This window comes from Polistes fuscatus, unplaced genomic scaffold, assembly GCF_010416935.1.
Source record: "Polistes fuscatus isolate 324 unplaced genomic scaffold, CU_Pfus_HIC Scaffold5, whole genome shotgun sequence".
Lineage (NCBI taxonomy): Eukaryota > Metazoa > Arthropoda > Insecta > Hymenoptera > Vespidae > Polistes > Polistes fuscatus.
In genome coordinates, this window is record NW_025113129.1 from 7,517,033 (window position 1) to 7,532,893 (window position 15,861).

General features: G+C 35.5%; 1 protein-coding gene across 2 annotated transcripts in view; it reads left to right on the forward strand.

Moving 5' to 3' along the window:
- The window catches only part of LOC122522275 (zwei Ig domain protein zig-8), a 188,785-nt gene that overhangs the window by 155,202 nt on the left and 17,722 nt on the right, over window positions 1-15,861 (forward strand). For both annotated transcript variants that reach the window (XM_043643192.1, XM_043643191.1), the window contains exon 5: window positions 8,356-8,490. In XM_043643192.1, coding sequence (XP_043499127.1) covers window positions 8,356-8,490 — 135 coding nt within the window. The remainder of the gene's footprint in view (window positions 1-8,355; window positions 8,491-15,861) is intronic.

Consider the following 15,861-nt stretch of genomic DNA (forward strand, 5'->3'; position numbering starts at 1 on the left):
ATCTGAATACGCGTTATTATGACCTGTTTTGTAACGAGGAAAGAGATGTAAACCGTACATACGTTGCCGTACGACGACGACGACGACGACGACGAGGCGAATTTGAATTTAAAAATATGTTAGAACAATCGCTAAAAAATAACTACCACGATACGAAAAAAGAAGGAAACACGAAGGAAGACATAAATCACCTTAATCTCGAAATGTTCTCGAACGAGAAAGGAACTATTTCGTTAGATTAACAAATAATTAAGTAATAGGATAATAACAACGGCATCCTGATTCTCGTATAGGAAATTAAACTTGTTAAAAACTTAAATTGTCATCCAATAATTCTCGTTGTTTCTCGTAAAATAAAACGATGTATTGAGATTCAAGTTCATTCAACTGAAATATTTAATCGTATTAGCAGCTTTGAAATTTGTCCAAAAAAAGAAAATAATATAAAATTAAATAGACGCGCGAGTTCTTAAATTCTCCCACTGAAGGATCTTGTTAGTTAGATAACAATTAACACGTTTATTCTCTTTAGTGAGTCGTTAAAAATAGTGCTGTTATTTTTTCTTTTTTTTTTGGTCGAGTTAGTCGTTAGCGAACTCAACACAAGTATGTTAGAACTGTTTGTTCCAGTGTTGCTGCAACTTGTGGTGCTAAGCCTAACTTCTGTAAGGACTTACAATTAGTTGCCAAACTATTGTGTCTGGTGCCGTTTGCTCGCTTTTGAACGTGGCGACAATTCCAATGAAGAAAAGACTAATTACACATCCATCGACATATTTCGGTAACTTACAATTTTTACAGGAAAATAACAAGAAAAACATCGATAGAACGAAAAATCAGTAGATGTCCCATCCAAACAATTTTTGGTTTTAACAAAGGAATCGTAATCAGTGTAATAACAACCTCTTAATTCAACGTTCTATGTTCTACGACAAACCAAACTAACATTAACACGAATTTAATTGATCTAACTCAAGAGAATCACCATTCTGGGATTCGATCCTTCGGGGAAAAGGAAAATGCTTTGCTGAGCGTTCTCTCTTAAAGCCCTACCGAACTGTACGAAATCCGATCTCGCTTTCCACTAACGATCCCATTGGCGCTTCGAGCTACTGGAAGCGTTTCTCTAACGAGTGACACATACTCTTCATAGCCACCATATCCAAAGAAAGAGAATGAAAGAGAGAGAAAGAGAGAGAGAGATAGTGATAGATAGAAATAGAGAGCGAAGGGCAGAACGAAAATCAATTTTATTTCCAACCTCTCGATCCTTCCTCTCATTTATTTCTCCTTGCACTATCGTTAAACGAGAATCCTCGCTTAGTGAAATATTATATCCCGAATACTCGATCGATATCAACCTTCCTGTTTAACTTTACGATCGATTAATATAGACTTAAGATAAATTCAACACGATATCTTCCATATTTCATTCATCGACGAATTATCCATCCTTATTGTTCGGAATAATTAAGGCAGCAACATCGTAACTAACAAGAAGAACGAGTAAAACGCAATCCATAGGAGCACCCGTCTACCACTTCTTTCAACCACAAATAACAGTGAGTACCACCTTAACGGGTTACGTGTACCGTAAGTAATGAATAAGTGGAGTCAAGGGTGGATCCCCTTTCATATTTGTGTCGTTCTTTACCACCTGCCGTTTTACTCCATCCTCGTAACGTGTCACGCATCGGGGTTTATGCACATGGAAACTGCAGTCTATCTATCTCTCGCTCTCTTTTTATTTCCCTTTTTATTTTTTCTCTCTCTCTCTCTCTCTATCTGTATATATATATATATATATCCATGACGTCGTAAACGAAGAAGAGAAGAAGGAAAGAACTCATTACAAGCGAACCTTTTATACTTCGCCTTCATTGTCGCTAACTGTTTCTCTTGAGACGTTTCCACCTTCACCTATATAGTATACAGGACGACGAGCTGAAATTATCGTGAGCTAGATTTCGGTGATCGATCGGGACCGACCATATGTATGTATGTATTTATGTATATATGTATATATGTATATTTCTCTCTCTCTCCCTCTCTCTCTATATATATATTTCTCTCTCAGTCGCCCGTTCTCTAGTCTAGAATTTCCATAATACATCACATCTCGATCAAAACCGTCCGAACATATTATTATTATCAGCATTATTATTGTCGACGTACGGAAGGAATGATTTTTATCATCAACTATAGCAGGTCACGTGAACGACCATTACTCTCCCAGCTATTCGGTCATAGTTCGAGACTCTTTATTACGGTCACTAAAGAAAGAGAGAGTAAGGGAGAGAAATTTTCTCGAAAGGAAGTTCTCTGTGTTTTACGTGCGTCAATATGATTACTATTAATAGTAGTAGTAGTAGTAATAGTAGTAGTAATAGTACTAATAGTAATAGCGAGGTCATAGTTTATTTCCGACAATATCGTCTCTCCTTATCGTCCACGCGTCATTTGATGTCCTCATATCCCAAAATATTACATTCATCGGCGTAGATGAGACGTAACAAACCGACAGCCACAAATTACACCCTCGTTGGCCGAGTTGGATGTAAGCTTGCCAGCAACTCGGTACTAAGTGGTGTAACAGAAGACATAATAAGGGGATAATCCTACAAAACGGATTATGTTAAGCGGGACAAACGAGCTTGTTTACGCGAGGGTTGCCACCGTGTGAGCCACAGATCGCGAGCCTTCTCTGTGCTTCTCTCCAGATAGTATTTTCCTCTTTCTCTATCTCTCTCTTTCTTTCTATCTATCTATCTGTCAGTCTGTCTGTCTCTGTTCTTTTCACTACCTCTTTCTCTCACTCTCGACAGAAGCGCGTCACTAGTCGCGAGAATACTTCAGAGAAAATGGGGAAAGTAGGTGAGATTGTACGCTGAAACTACCAAGCGAACCGTTCGATAAACAGAAGAGAAAAAAAAAGATGGCAACGTTCTCTACCTTTTTTGACCCAAAACTTTCCTTAGCATCGTGAAAGAAATAGAAGTTGTTTTTCTTGTTTTCTTTTTTCTTTTCTTCTTCTTCTTCTTCTTCTTACCCTCTTCTTTCGTTATTCTAGAAACTACTACTAGACGAGAATTTAATGATCGGATTACGCTAGAATCAGACGATTAGCCTTATTTATCCTTATTTAGACGTTTTCTTAAATCCATTGCTCGTTTATTTGTTCATTTAACGTAACTCGCAATTCTAATGATAATTAACGGGATATTCGATTTTTCACAAAAGCGATCCTACTAAGCGGATCATCGGAGAAATCAGATTACACTAAACCAAATGGAAAGGCTCGTTTGCGAGCAAAACGAAAAGCATCGCTTTTATGCTTCCTATCAAATGGTGGAAGCGTCATCCAACAAAAGTATTATGGTTCATCGGTGAGAACGTTCTGATTGGACGCGTCGGCACAAATATGATGCGATCGGATAAGGTTGCTAACGGTAGATATGTTTTATATTTATGTATATACGTAGATATTATCAATATACATAAATATACACAAATGCATGCCATCTATAAATTTTAAAATAATAAAATTAATGCAGGAAATAATAGAACAATAAAAACGAACGGTTATTTGAGACTTTACATTCGTTTATTTGCAGAAAACTATAACAGGACTTACTTACACTGGTGGTCATGTAATTATACAACTTCAAGCATATTTGGGTAAAATTTCAATTCCAAATAGTCACACGATTCTCGGGATTAAACAAAACTTTGTGAAAAGGGGCCGACGCGTTTGGAGTTAAAAGTTATCACGGGGATAGAAACGCGTATGTCACCTCTCGACGTAACATTGAATAAAACAGCAGGCGCAGATGTTAAAACCACGTTTTCGATTAAACGCATTCTCTTGGATTAACTCGAGAATAACTAAGAAAACAAATGGGGAAAAAAAAAGAAAAGAACCGTGAGCGAATGAAAAATAATCATAAATTGAGCATTTTGAAATAAATGAATTTCTAGAAATCGTAACGTTTAACAGAGCATAACGTAAATATTTGCACGTTTTGGTCATTTGTCATTTAATAAATTTATACCATTTATACCGAAGAGAATGAAAGTTTAGTTTTAAAATAAAGCTAATTACAGATGGAACGAACTAAATAATAAAAGGAAGAACATCTAAAATTCACGAGGCAAGATTTTCGATAGCTCGTTTCTATACTTTATATTCCTCAAAGACGAGGTAGCGTGAATCGTTCTGTAAAATAATCGATCTCACGCGAAGACGATGAATATGTACGCGAACGGGTATTAATGCAGCACGGAATTGCCGGGAAAATTATTAGACTCGTTGACGATCGTTCGCCTCATAAGAATCGTAAATTGCTTCGATTTCGCTTGGCTCGTAAATCGAATAAATTATCTCGAAAATGTTTTGCATTTAAACGAACGAGTTTTCAACGTTAACGAAACAACATCAAACTTTTTATTATTTTATTTCTATTCAAATATAAAAACAAATATAAAAATGTATATTATTTTGTTTAGTGTCGAGTTCTCGATAACCGAAACGAAATATATAATATAATATCTTTCTTAATTAATCACTTTTTTTTTGTTAAACATAGAATCATTTTAAGTGACGAGTTAAACGTTCGTGATAGATATGAGATTAATCGAATGAAAACGTAGCGCAAACTAACCTGCAAAAAGAACCAACGAGAGATAGACCTGAAGAAATTTAAAAGTGATTATTCAAAGGCTTATCGAGATTAAGGTATGCCAAGGATTTCTCGATCGTTCAAATAGTTATGTTATCTCTCGACGTTTCTCCGAATAACGAATTGCTCTGTATGGAATGGTATTCACAAAAGAGGGGAACACCTAACGCGAAGAAGGAGCGAGTAATTGAAGTTAAAATGGGCAACTTTGCCATGACCTCTTCAGAACTCTCAATTAGTCATCATTTTTAACTTTAACATGGCATATGAATATAGTATATATACATATTTATATTATATATATATATTTAAGGTTAGCACGATCCATGATGGCCTTCAGTCGCCTTTAAATTATTTTCTTTTTCTATTTCTTTTTCTTTTTCTTTTTTTCTTCTTACACGAAACTCGCCTTTTTCTAATTATTTTTAAATCAAAAATATAAAAATGTCGTAAAACCATAGGTATATATTTAATATTATAATTACCAAGAGAAAGATTTAAATCATTGCATTTAATAAGGCAAAGTAAAAACTTTAGCACAATGTTAATATACGCAAAAACTCTTATTTCAATTCTGCAGGTACGTGGATATCAAAATCTAACGTTCCCCTTAAGGGATGCGCCAACTTTTGGACTTTCTGGGACTGCAATGTACCTAGTTGCCAACACGTTAACCGACTTTCACGTATATTTTCATGAGTTAAATTCATTTTACTCCGAGAGAACTCGCGATAGTTATGCTATGTTGAATACAAAATTAACATACATTGGTCTAATTGAGATCTGTGAACGAGAGTTATATAAAACGGGATAAAGTACGAACAAATTTCATCAAAAGAAAAGTATAGCTTGCTGAGATTTTATTAGAAAATAATTTGAAAATTCAATTTCTGTTCAATTGGCTAGTAACAACTTTTTCTACGATCTATCTCAAAGCTATAATTATTCAAATACGTGAAAGTATATCCGAATATCATTATTCCAATTCGCATTGAACAACAATTTCTTTCGCAAGAAAACAAAGTAAAAGAGAAAAAAAGAAGGAAACAAATTTCATCCACCGAGTTCTCGATAAAGTTTTTGTTTGAAAAAAAGCCTCATAAAAAAATATATTTAAAAATGCAAGAATTAAGACGAGTTAACCGGAAGGCCTTTGAACTCTATGGTGGAGTATTCAAAGTTCAATCTATTCTAATAGGCCGCACTTTGGGTTAAACCGCTTCGAGGCAATACCCCAGCTTGCCTACGTCTGCTACGTGCCTTGTTCGAGATGGTGCAATTTACTCACATACGTTTAGCGAACACCGATGTGAGACGAGAAAGTTTAACCAAAACGCGAATAGTTGCGCTTAAGCCCGATGTAAGGAACAATTTGATTGGTCGAATCTAAGTATATATGTAGTTGCGCACGTATAAATCTATATCTATGTATAATAAATATATGCATATACATAAGCGTATATATCCAAATGGATGTTGCAGCCGAACCAAGAGGGTTGAAAGAGAGAGAGAGGGGAATAAAGTGACTCAACATGTACAAATAAATTTAAAAGAAAGAGTAATACTTTTTCTCTCTAATTATTTATCGATTACATTACATTTTCGTATTCATTGTCCTTGGTAATGTTTGTGTTTTTACTTTCGATCGTTTGATTTATTTCTTTTACGTTTAGTCTGTTTCTATCAGTCTAACAGCGACAAGCAGCAGTAGCAATTCGAATCGTCACCATTCAGACATTTTGAATTTACTATTAGACATTTACATTTGAAGATAATTCAGTACAAGCATACTCCGTAATATTTTTTAATACGATTTTCTCGAAAATAAGATCTCAAAAAAGAAAAAATATGATTCCATTTTTTTTCGACTTATTTTAGCATGTAAAAATCATCTCCCACCCGGTTGTACCATCCATTAGGATATACCCTGTATATTTTAGTAACACAAACAAGACTTCGGGTCGATAATTACTTTTTTTTTCTTTCTTTCTCACGTCGACGTGACGACCATTTAACCGCGGCGATCTACCTCGGAGCTAAATTATCACGCACGTACGAAACAGTCCGTATGATTAACGAGATTACGCTCAGCGACCGTGGCAAGTTGGTTGGTGAGCAAGTTCTTTCTGACGTTTTCACGACGACGAACACGACCGCAAGGGATGACAAATGAAAAAATAAAAAGAGACGAGAAAAGAAACAAGAATGGAAAAAAATTACAAGAAGAGAAAAAATAAAACAACGAGAGAACAGAAAAACAGGAAAATAAAGAAAAAGAGAAAGAGAAAGAGAAAGAGAAAGAGAAAAAGAAAGAAAAATAAATTACCAAACGTTTCGTAGCTGCGTTATGTTGCATGCTTCTTAAGTAACCGCTTGTTTAGTAGTTTCGAAAAATGGCATCACGGGATCTCTCTCTCTCTCTCTCTCTCTCTCTCTCTCATGTATTTATCCTTCGGTTGTTTTCACTTTAGTGGGAGAGTGAATCTGAAGGAGACACCGTAAGTCAACAAAGTTTGCGATATTCGCTATCATTTTCTTCCCCACCGCATGTTCTGTTACTAGCCTGACGATACACTTTTCGAACTTCTAATGCTTTTTTATACGGCCATAGCTTTCAAACTATAGTCCCGCAAGGAACTTCCTTTAGCATCGTTTGTTCTTTATACAAAAATTACATAGGATATCGAGTGTGGATATAACTGAAAATTTAACCTAATATTAAATGAAAAAAGTTAAAAAGTCTTATTTAATTTGACCTAACGATCCTAATTACAAGAAGTTTATTCAACTTTAATTAGAGAAACGTACGATCACATTTTGCGCCTGTCCTATGTAAGTAGATACGCGATTTATTCGTTAAAGTTTTGTGCATAATTAGGTAGATAATAAAGTTAGGACGTAAGCAATAACGTCATAAGCGTGTAAAATAAGAAAACAAGTCGTTCAAAGTAAAAAGACTTAAAATATATACATATCATATTATACTTAGATATACGCTTTAAGAAACTAACTTCGCATTAAATATATACATGTTAAAGACCTTTCATCCGAGATTGTTGTAGCTTCTTCTTCTTCTTCAAAAAAAAATGTTAAACCGCCTCTACTTTTATGTTCTCTTACTTTTTCAGCTTTCCTTTCTTTTATTTCTTATCTCTTCTTGCTCGTGGAATAACATTTATCGCGGATATATTACACCGATAACCGGAGGCACCACCTTTCAACGCTCCTTAATCTTTAAAGTAATATGCATTTTTATGATATAAATATGAAATTTACGCGCGTCTGGGTTGCAAACGATATTACCGTGGTCGTTAATATCACACAGGCACATTATTCGTAGAAAATTTTCTGCCTTAACCGTGGAAGAGAAAGCGAGATGGCAACAGATAAGATAGACCCTTTTACGAAAGTTGATACATAAATCTACGCTAACTTCCAAATGATATATCGTTCGTTTTCCTCTAATCGGCGTGAAATAGATCGTCGCTTCTAACAATGCTAAATTTCTGAGACAAACAAGGTATAAGTTATTAAAACTTCAGAAGCCGAGTTAATGAGGTCACGAACGTAGGAAGATGAGAAGTGCCTACCGATCGTGAGACGATCGAGGGTTAGAAAGATAATGTAGTTATCTGTTCTTCAATGATTAACGAGTTTCTATATTTATGTGTTTCAGGTCTCGAGGAATACAGGGATACTGTCACACTTCGTCAATCTAAACATAGTGATACCAGAGGCATTTATATTAGGGAGCGACGAGCATCATGTCGACGTGGGGTCTATCATAAATCTCGTATGCATAATAGAAAAGGTAAGATTATCATCGAACTCTTCCTTTGATCGTGTATTCGAGCTCGAGTGTACAATTAGATTAAGACTAACCTTCTTTTTTTTTCCTTCTCTCTTTCCCTCTCTCTCTCTCCCTCTCTTTTTCTCACCCTTCTTACTTTCAAACTTATAATATAAAATAGATATACATAAGTATACTAACCATGATTCTTTAATATTCGCAACGACGATTACAAGTAAACACGCTCACCGCAACTTGTTACTAATTACCGGCCATTTCATTCGTCGTGCATTTAATCCCCTCGAGAATATTAAGCTGTTTGCACACGAGATTAGAATACGACGAGAACGATTCTCACACATTGTTACGATTTTATTTGTTCGCGAAATAAACGTACATAGTCGAGCTTTCAAATTCCCCTTCGTCCGTGTATGCTGTGTTAATAATAATGACGACTCGATAAAATCTTATCGATCACTCGACAAGGCTGAATAGTTTGAAGGTTTCGCTAATCGTTTTGATTACACTAGAGAAAAACATCGAGAGAAGGGCTTTTATGTTAGCTTGGCTATCAATCTTAACATATTTTGCGTTTCGACATTGATTTTTTGTTGGTGTTTTTTTTTCTTTTAAAATATTTTTTATTTAGAAACCCAAATATAATCGAATATAGTAATATATTCATATAATATACGTTATACGTTGGACTCGTTAAAATACGAAGAGGCATCGAACGAAAACGAGAAAAATTTCAACGTGTCTAGAGTGAAAGATTAGGAGAAAGAGGGGAAAAAAAAGGGTATCGCGCGGTTAATAACTCCGACGTTGTTTTAATATCTGCGTCGAGATCCGTTTTTCCTCGCTTCCGAACTTTATTCCGAGCATCGATTTCCGCGGGTGTGGGAGAAAATACAGGGAGAATGAAAGGACCGTGAATTTCGATGACGCTGATTCTGTTGTAAATTGACGAGTTCCCGTAGATAACGTTAATTAAACTGATAAATTAAAAGTGTCACTGCACGGCGTAGCGAAAATTGATCACGCTTGTGTGTCCGCCAACATATTCGTTTTATCCATATACATATATATATATATATATATACACATATGTTTGTAAGTAAATGTAATGTTCGTATTTAAATATACATAACTATTTATCCGTATATATATATATATGTGTGTGTATGTGTGTTCTATATCATATGAAGCGAATATACGCAAGGCACGAATACTTACTCTAATATTTATAACAGCACCTTTTATAATTTCTCCTCCTAAGCCTCCCTCCCTCCCACCCTCCTTTTTCCATCTCACTCTTTTCCTCTTGTCCATCTATTTCTATCTTTCTCTTGTAAACGAACGTACGCGTAACTACATGCGCACGTATAAATAGTTCAATATACTTTGTGGGAAAGGTATCGACATCGGTATCGAATACACACGTATATATTTATATAAATACGAGTTTCGTATAAGTACACCATAGGAGACAAAAAAAAATACTACTCGGATAAACTCCCTCGTCTGGAAACAAAAAAAAACAAGAAAAAAAAAGAAAAAAGAGAGAGGGAGAGAGAGTGAGGAAGTCTATGGTAGCATTAAAACGATGTCGCTACATGCACCAGCCGGCAAATGAGAACGAATAAAGCGTTGCCTTTTATTGTGAACGCATTTCCTACTCTGCTTCCACCCCCTCCCACTCCCACTCCCACTCCCCCATCCCAACCTCTTTCTCTCTCTCTCTCTCTCGCTTTCTGTATCTGAAACTCCATTTTACGTATGTATATATATTTAATAGAACCGTTTTGCGTTATATATAATATATATATATATAACTATGTAAAACCGTTCTATTAAATTTATATAATTTGTTATTACTATCTCGGTAGTAAAATTAAACGAATCGCAGTATAATAACGAAAAGGCTCGATGAACACACTGAAATGGAATAAAAGCATTTTAGTATGGATTTTTTATCCTATAGGAAATGATTTAAAAGGGATGAAAAAGTAAGTGAGAAAGGGGGAAGAAAGAGGGATATATTGTATAAGAATTAGAGTGACTCGAAAGAAGAGGGTGATGTCTGTCGCGAATAGGGGTGAAATAAAAACGATCTAAGTAATAAAATACTGGAAGGGCAGAGTTTTTTCGGTTGGTAGTAAAGCTTCTACTTTGCTATACAAGCTAAGAAATTTATTCTCTCTCTCTCTCTCTCTCTCTTACTCTTTCTCTTTTTATCTTTCTATCTCTGACTTGTTTTTTATCTTTTTTTTATCTGTATATCTAACAATCTATCTCTCCCTCTCTCTCTCTCTTGTACTTAAACGTTCTCTCTGCAATCCTAGTTTCTCGAGGAAGTTCAAGCCTTTTAGTTTCGCTTGGCATACCGGGTACGCTTATATTCTTCTAGAAGACCTCGCTTGATTCCCAACGCGACCGTACAATTTTAAGGATAATACGACAAAACGTGCATCGCCGTTCGGCGAACGTTTCGATCGTTTCTAAAGATAAGTTGCCGAGCGGAGTTTTAACCAAGCGATCGTATCGGAATAACCGACTCTCGAACAATTTTATCGAATCTCCAGTATAATATTTAATTTCTTCTTGGAAATTTAATGAGTTTCCTAGACCGTTACGGCAAAAGCTTTCATTCATTTTTATTTCTCTTTTCATTTGGATGTACTTATATAATATAAAGATATGCGTGAGTATAATTATTAGTAACAATGATTGGTGATTGAGTTGAAAATTGAATAGTTATATAATATATGTATATGTATATATGTATATGTATGATGCATGAAAAACTATACTATTACAAACAAACGAAAATTCTTCATTTAATTTCACGCGCGCAAGACTTTATAACGGCGATTCCGACGTAACGTAGAATTTGCATATACAATGGAGAATCCCAAGGGACGAGAAGGAGGGCCGAGGAACAATCGATGTGAACGGCCGAGCTTATGCTATCTCTCCCTCGGAGCTTAAACCGCGAAAATTTGGCGCGGTGAATGCATTTTCGAAAATGCCAGTAATCTACTACCGCATACGGAAATTCTGTACGCTCTGATGGCCGCATAAACGCGAAGAACGAACCATGGACGATTCGTTATCCAAACGATTTATACGGGGATACGTAGTACAGTCGTTTGATGTTAGCCCTTCATTCAAATTTAATTGAGATATATTTATATAGAAATATATGTCTACGTTATGTCGATAATATAGTATGCATTAAATTTCGGTTAACGTGTTACCGTTCTTTCGAAATGTTGGGGTACAAAAGAGATAGAAATGTTTTGAACCCAAGTATAGTAAAAAAAAGGATTGCTGATAAATGTTTGGTACGAACGTGCCGGAGAGAGTCGCTTATCAATTTTGCAATTTATTCGAAACAATTGATGCTCGTGGTACGAAACAATAGCTCTAATTTCCTCTACCAACCATAAATACCTTAAAATTTATACTTTATTGCCGAGAGGAGGTACAGGAAAAAAGCTATTTAATTAAACGAACAGACGTCGAAAGTGCAGTTACATGAAAAGAAGAAATGATTAAAGTATTCCGTTATTTTTCCATCTTTCGTTTCATAATTACGACCGAGATTCTCGTTTCGTATAAAAAATATATTCGTTCATTGACCAAAAAGGCGTTAGTCGATGTAGATATTATATAAATAGTTAATAAATCGATATTAAATTTCCTCATTTAGAAGGAAAAAATAAATACTTCAAGTCTTCCGTCATCGTCGTAGTTGTCGTCAACTGAGAAAAGTGTCGCAAAACGGTAAGCTCTTAATCCTTTAGCTCGAGTTTTTCGCTTTATCTACGTTTCGTTGGATTTTCTCGCGTCAAGCAATCCGAGAGTTTAATACTTTGAAGCTTGAAATACGCAACGAGTAAGTATTTCCTTCAATCTAACAAAAACAATAAATATACGGAAGGTCAACAACATTTATAAATTAATCTTCAACTAATTTGAGTGAAACAATCGGAATGTTCTTGCATTGTTAAACCCAAGAAAGAGATGTAGAACAAAACATTCATGTCTCTAGAGAGGAAGAGAGAAAGAGAGAGAGAGAGAGAGAGATAGAGGAAAAGAGAACACTAGATACACCACCATCCATCCAATAGAATATAATCGCCCGTTGAGGAATTTTATCGGTCAAAAGAAGTTACGTTCAACCGAATCCTAATTGAAAATTCAGATGCAGAAAATTCTTGCTTGGCCTCGAGGAATTGTCTGACCGTTCAAGAAAATAATTTTTCTCGTAAATTCGTTAAACGAGTTTCGCTTTAAATACACGAGTGCTTGGCAGATTAATAGCAACGGGCGGAAGGAAAAAAGAAAAAAAAAAGTGTGGAAGAGGGAAAAAGAGACTGAGCAACGCGAAACGTTCGTCAATGTCGAAAGTAATAGTACTCGTGTCCGAAGACCATTCTCCTTCTTCTATAACTGAAACTGATAACGACTCTCTAACGTCGTTAGAAAATGTACTTCCGACAAAGCCTCCCTTTTAATATCCAACCGCTCAAGCTCAAATTCAATATGCCCATTGCTAAAATCACTGGAGTCTCTTTTAAGTCTGACAATGAATACCCTAATCGCTACTTACGTACCGTGTCGATCGTTTCAACAAACGATAGGACTCTCTTGCCTCTTATCGAAGAACAATTTTCAAGATCGTAGAACGTAGTATAAAAAATGTAGATTTTCTCCGTAACGAAAAGTAAATCCTTTTAATTTCATTAAAGTCAACAATCAATTTGATCGTATTCTCAAGAAATATATGCGTATAAATATCTATTTATTTTAAAACGATGAAAGAATACACTTTCCATAGATTAAACATTTTTCAAAGATTGTAAAACGTCATAATAACGATGATAAAAAAAACCCAAGAGCAGGGGAACTTGTCTTCTCAGTTTATTAAACTTTAAGCGAGACCAGAGCTGTAGGTAAAAAAAGAAAAGTATGATTCACGGTACGTAGGTGGATAAAAAGCAAGAGATAAAGAATATTGACGATAGGAAAATGAAATTTATGGAGGATAAAAAGCTTGGCGTTGGGAAATTCGGGCAACAAGTTATAGAAGAGGAAGTAAATTCGGTAAGACGAATGCGGTGCATGAGTTTCGCAGTAATGAACCGCAGCTTGATTAAACCGCGATTTGATCGCGTCGTACAAAATTATGATAGACCCAATTAAACTTTCAACAAAATTCTCATTACACGATGCGGTGCAGCAGCAGTAGCAGTAGCAGCAGCAGGAGCTCGTGTAGTTGCCATTGCGTTTTCATGAAAAAGAGATAAAGAGAGAAAGAAAGCTTGCCCGTTTTTCTCGTTAATAATATCGACCGGTTGGCCTCGTTCGCACGAGAAAGAAGTACAACTTACAACAAATTTTCGCTAACGCTGCCAACATGTACCATTTACAAATACGAGCTATTCTTAATCCTTATAAATAAAGTAGATAGACGTATATACATTCGAGGCCATTAATTCCTTCTCCGTGCAGTTCCTAATTTCTCTTTCTTTATCTTACGTTGTTTCACTGTTATCTGTATCAACATGTTTTAGTAATGTTTTTATATTATTACTTATACTATTAAGAAGTTGTACTAGCTAAACTAATAATAATTTACTTTAATCGTTATTGTTTTATTAAACAAGTAATTAAAACTTTTAATCGCTTAAAGTAACCAAACAATTGTTTATTATTTAATAATATTTTCAAGTAACGAATATTTAATATCTATCTAAATGAAGAATCAGTCGTCCGTTTTAACAGATTACTTTAATAATTTATGAACGCATATAACGACGGGAAAAACTGACATTATTAGTTTGTTGCTTACTTCTAGATAAATATCATTGGCTCGTCACATCTTCACACATACAGCTGTCAAAGAATGATAAGCGAAGAGAGATAAGGTATGACTGATGGAATGAGAAACTCGGTCAAATGGAAGAAGTACCAACGAAGCCATTAATGACCCCAGGTGTACAAAGTAGCCTTCGAGTTTTTCTTAAGTTTCAAAGGACAAAAAGTAGTTTAACCACGAATTTCATTTCTCTTTGAAAATTAAAAAGGGAAAAAAAAACTTAGCTTTGAGAATAACATCGACGATGACAAGAAGGAAGATGATCTTTTAATAATAATCACTTTAATCGTTTCTTCGAAGCGAGCAAACTGAGAACTCCCTCGAGGCAATGTCGAACTTTCTAATTGATTCTAAATTATGTGATTAAAATTTCAAATTAGCGAAGCTTACATCCTCAACTGTCGTGCTTGCGTTATCATTTGAGAGATGTTACTTAAAAATTCTACAGTGAAGAAAAGCCGGTACTTAAGTTAATCACAAATAAGAGTACAACCCTGTCAAATCTTTCTCTCCTAAGGGAAATATGCACAAGTTAGTCAAATTTCCACCATATATACATATATATGGGATTAACATAAAGAGATCGATTAAATTATGGAAATAACAACAACAACAACAAATATGCAAAAATTACATTAACTTTGTTTGTTCTTTTGCATAAATCTATTCGAAAAAATGAAGAAAGATTTATCAGCGTTTAGTAAAAATTCAACTTCAGTAGGATACAAGTTGCATTATCTTTCGAGAAAAAGAGCTTTGAAATATTATGAGATAGGTATAGTAAAGTTGATGTTGTCATCCAAGAAGGATCATGATATTCGGCTACTACTCAAAAAGTAATGCTCGTTTTTCATAAGTCTTACAGAGTCCATGCACGCAAAGACACAACCGTTCGTTTTTCAGAAAGCAGATCCTCGAGTCAGGAATACTAGGAGCAGCTTTAAAGCCGAGATAGCGTTTGAACTTTCGGCTAAGTCAGCCCTGGCGACAGAAAGTCTCCGATATGAACTTACCCTTCCTCTCTCTCTCTCTCTCTCTCTCTGAAAGATTCCTCTCGTAACCCTCTCAACCCTCTCAACCATTCTCTTCCATCGTCGATGGAACTACCCCTAAGCTTGCTTCACGAACGATGGATGGTCCAAAGAAAAATCGAACAAATCGACGAAGTAGGGGATAAATTCCTTTTCTTTTCTAATAATCCGAAGAAAGAATGACCGTTAGGAGTGAGGAGGACTAATCTGCTAGACGAGGAAGAAAAAGACGACGACGATGACGAAAACGACGAGGAAAACGACTACAACTACGAGGACGAATACGAGGACGAATAAGAGTACGAATACAAGGACGAATACGAGGACTATAAGAACGAAGACGACTCACGGCTTTCAATCGCTCTTCTGTCCCAACGAACGGAAACGAAGAAATTGTGAATCCATCCTCTTTCTCGTTGTCGTCTTGACTACCGAGCAAAGGGAGTAAAGCCGGGTTTTAACGCATGACCGACG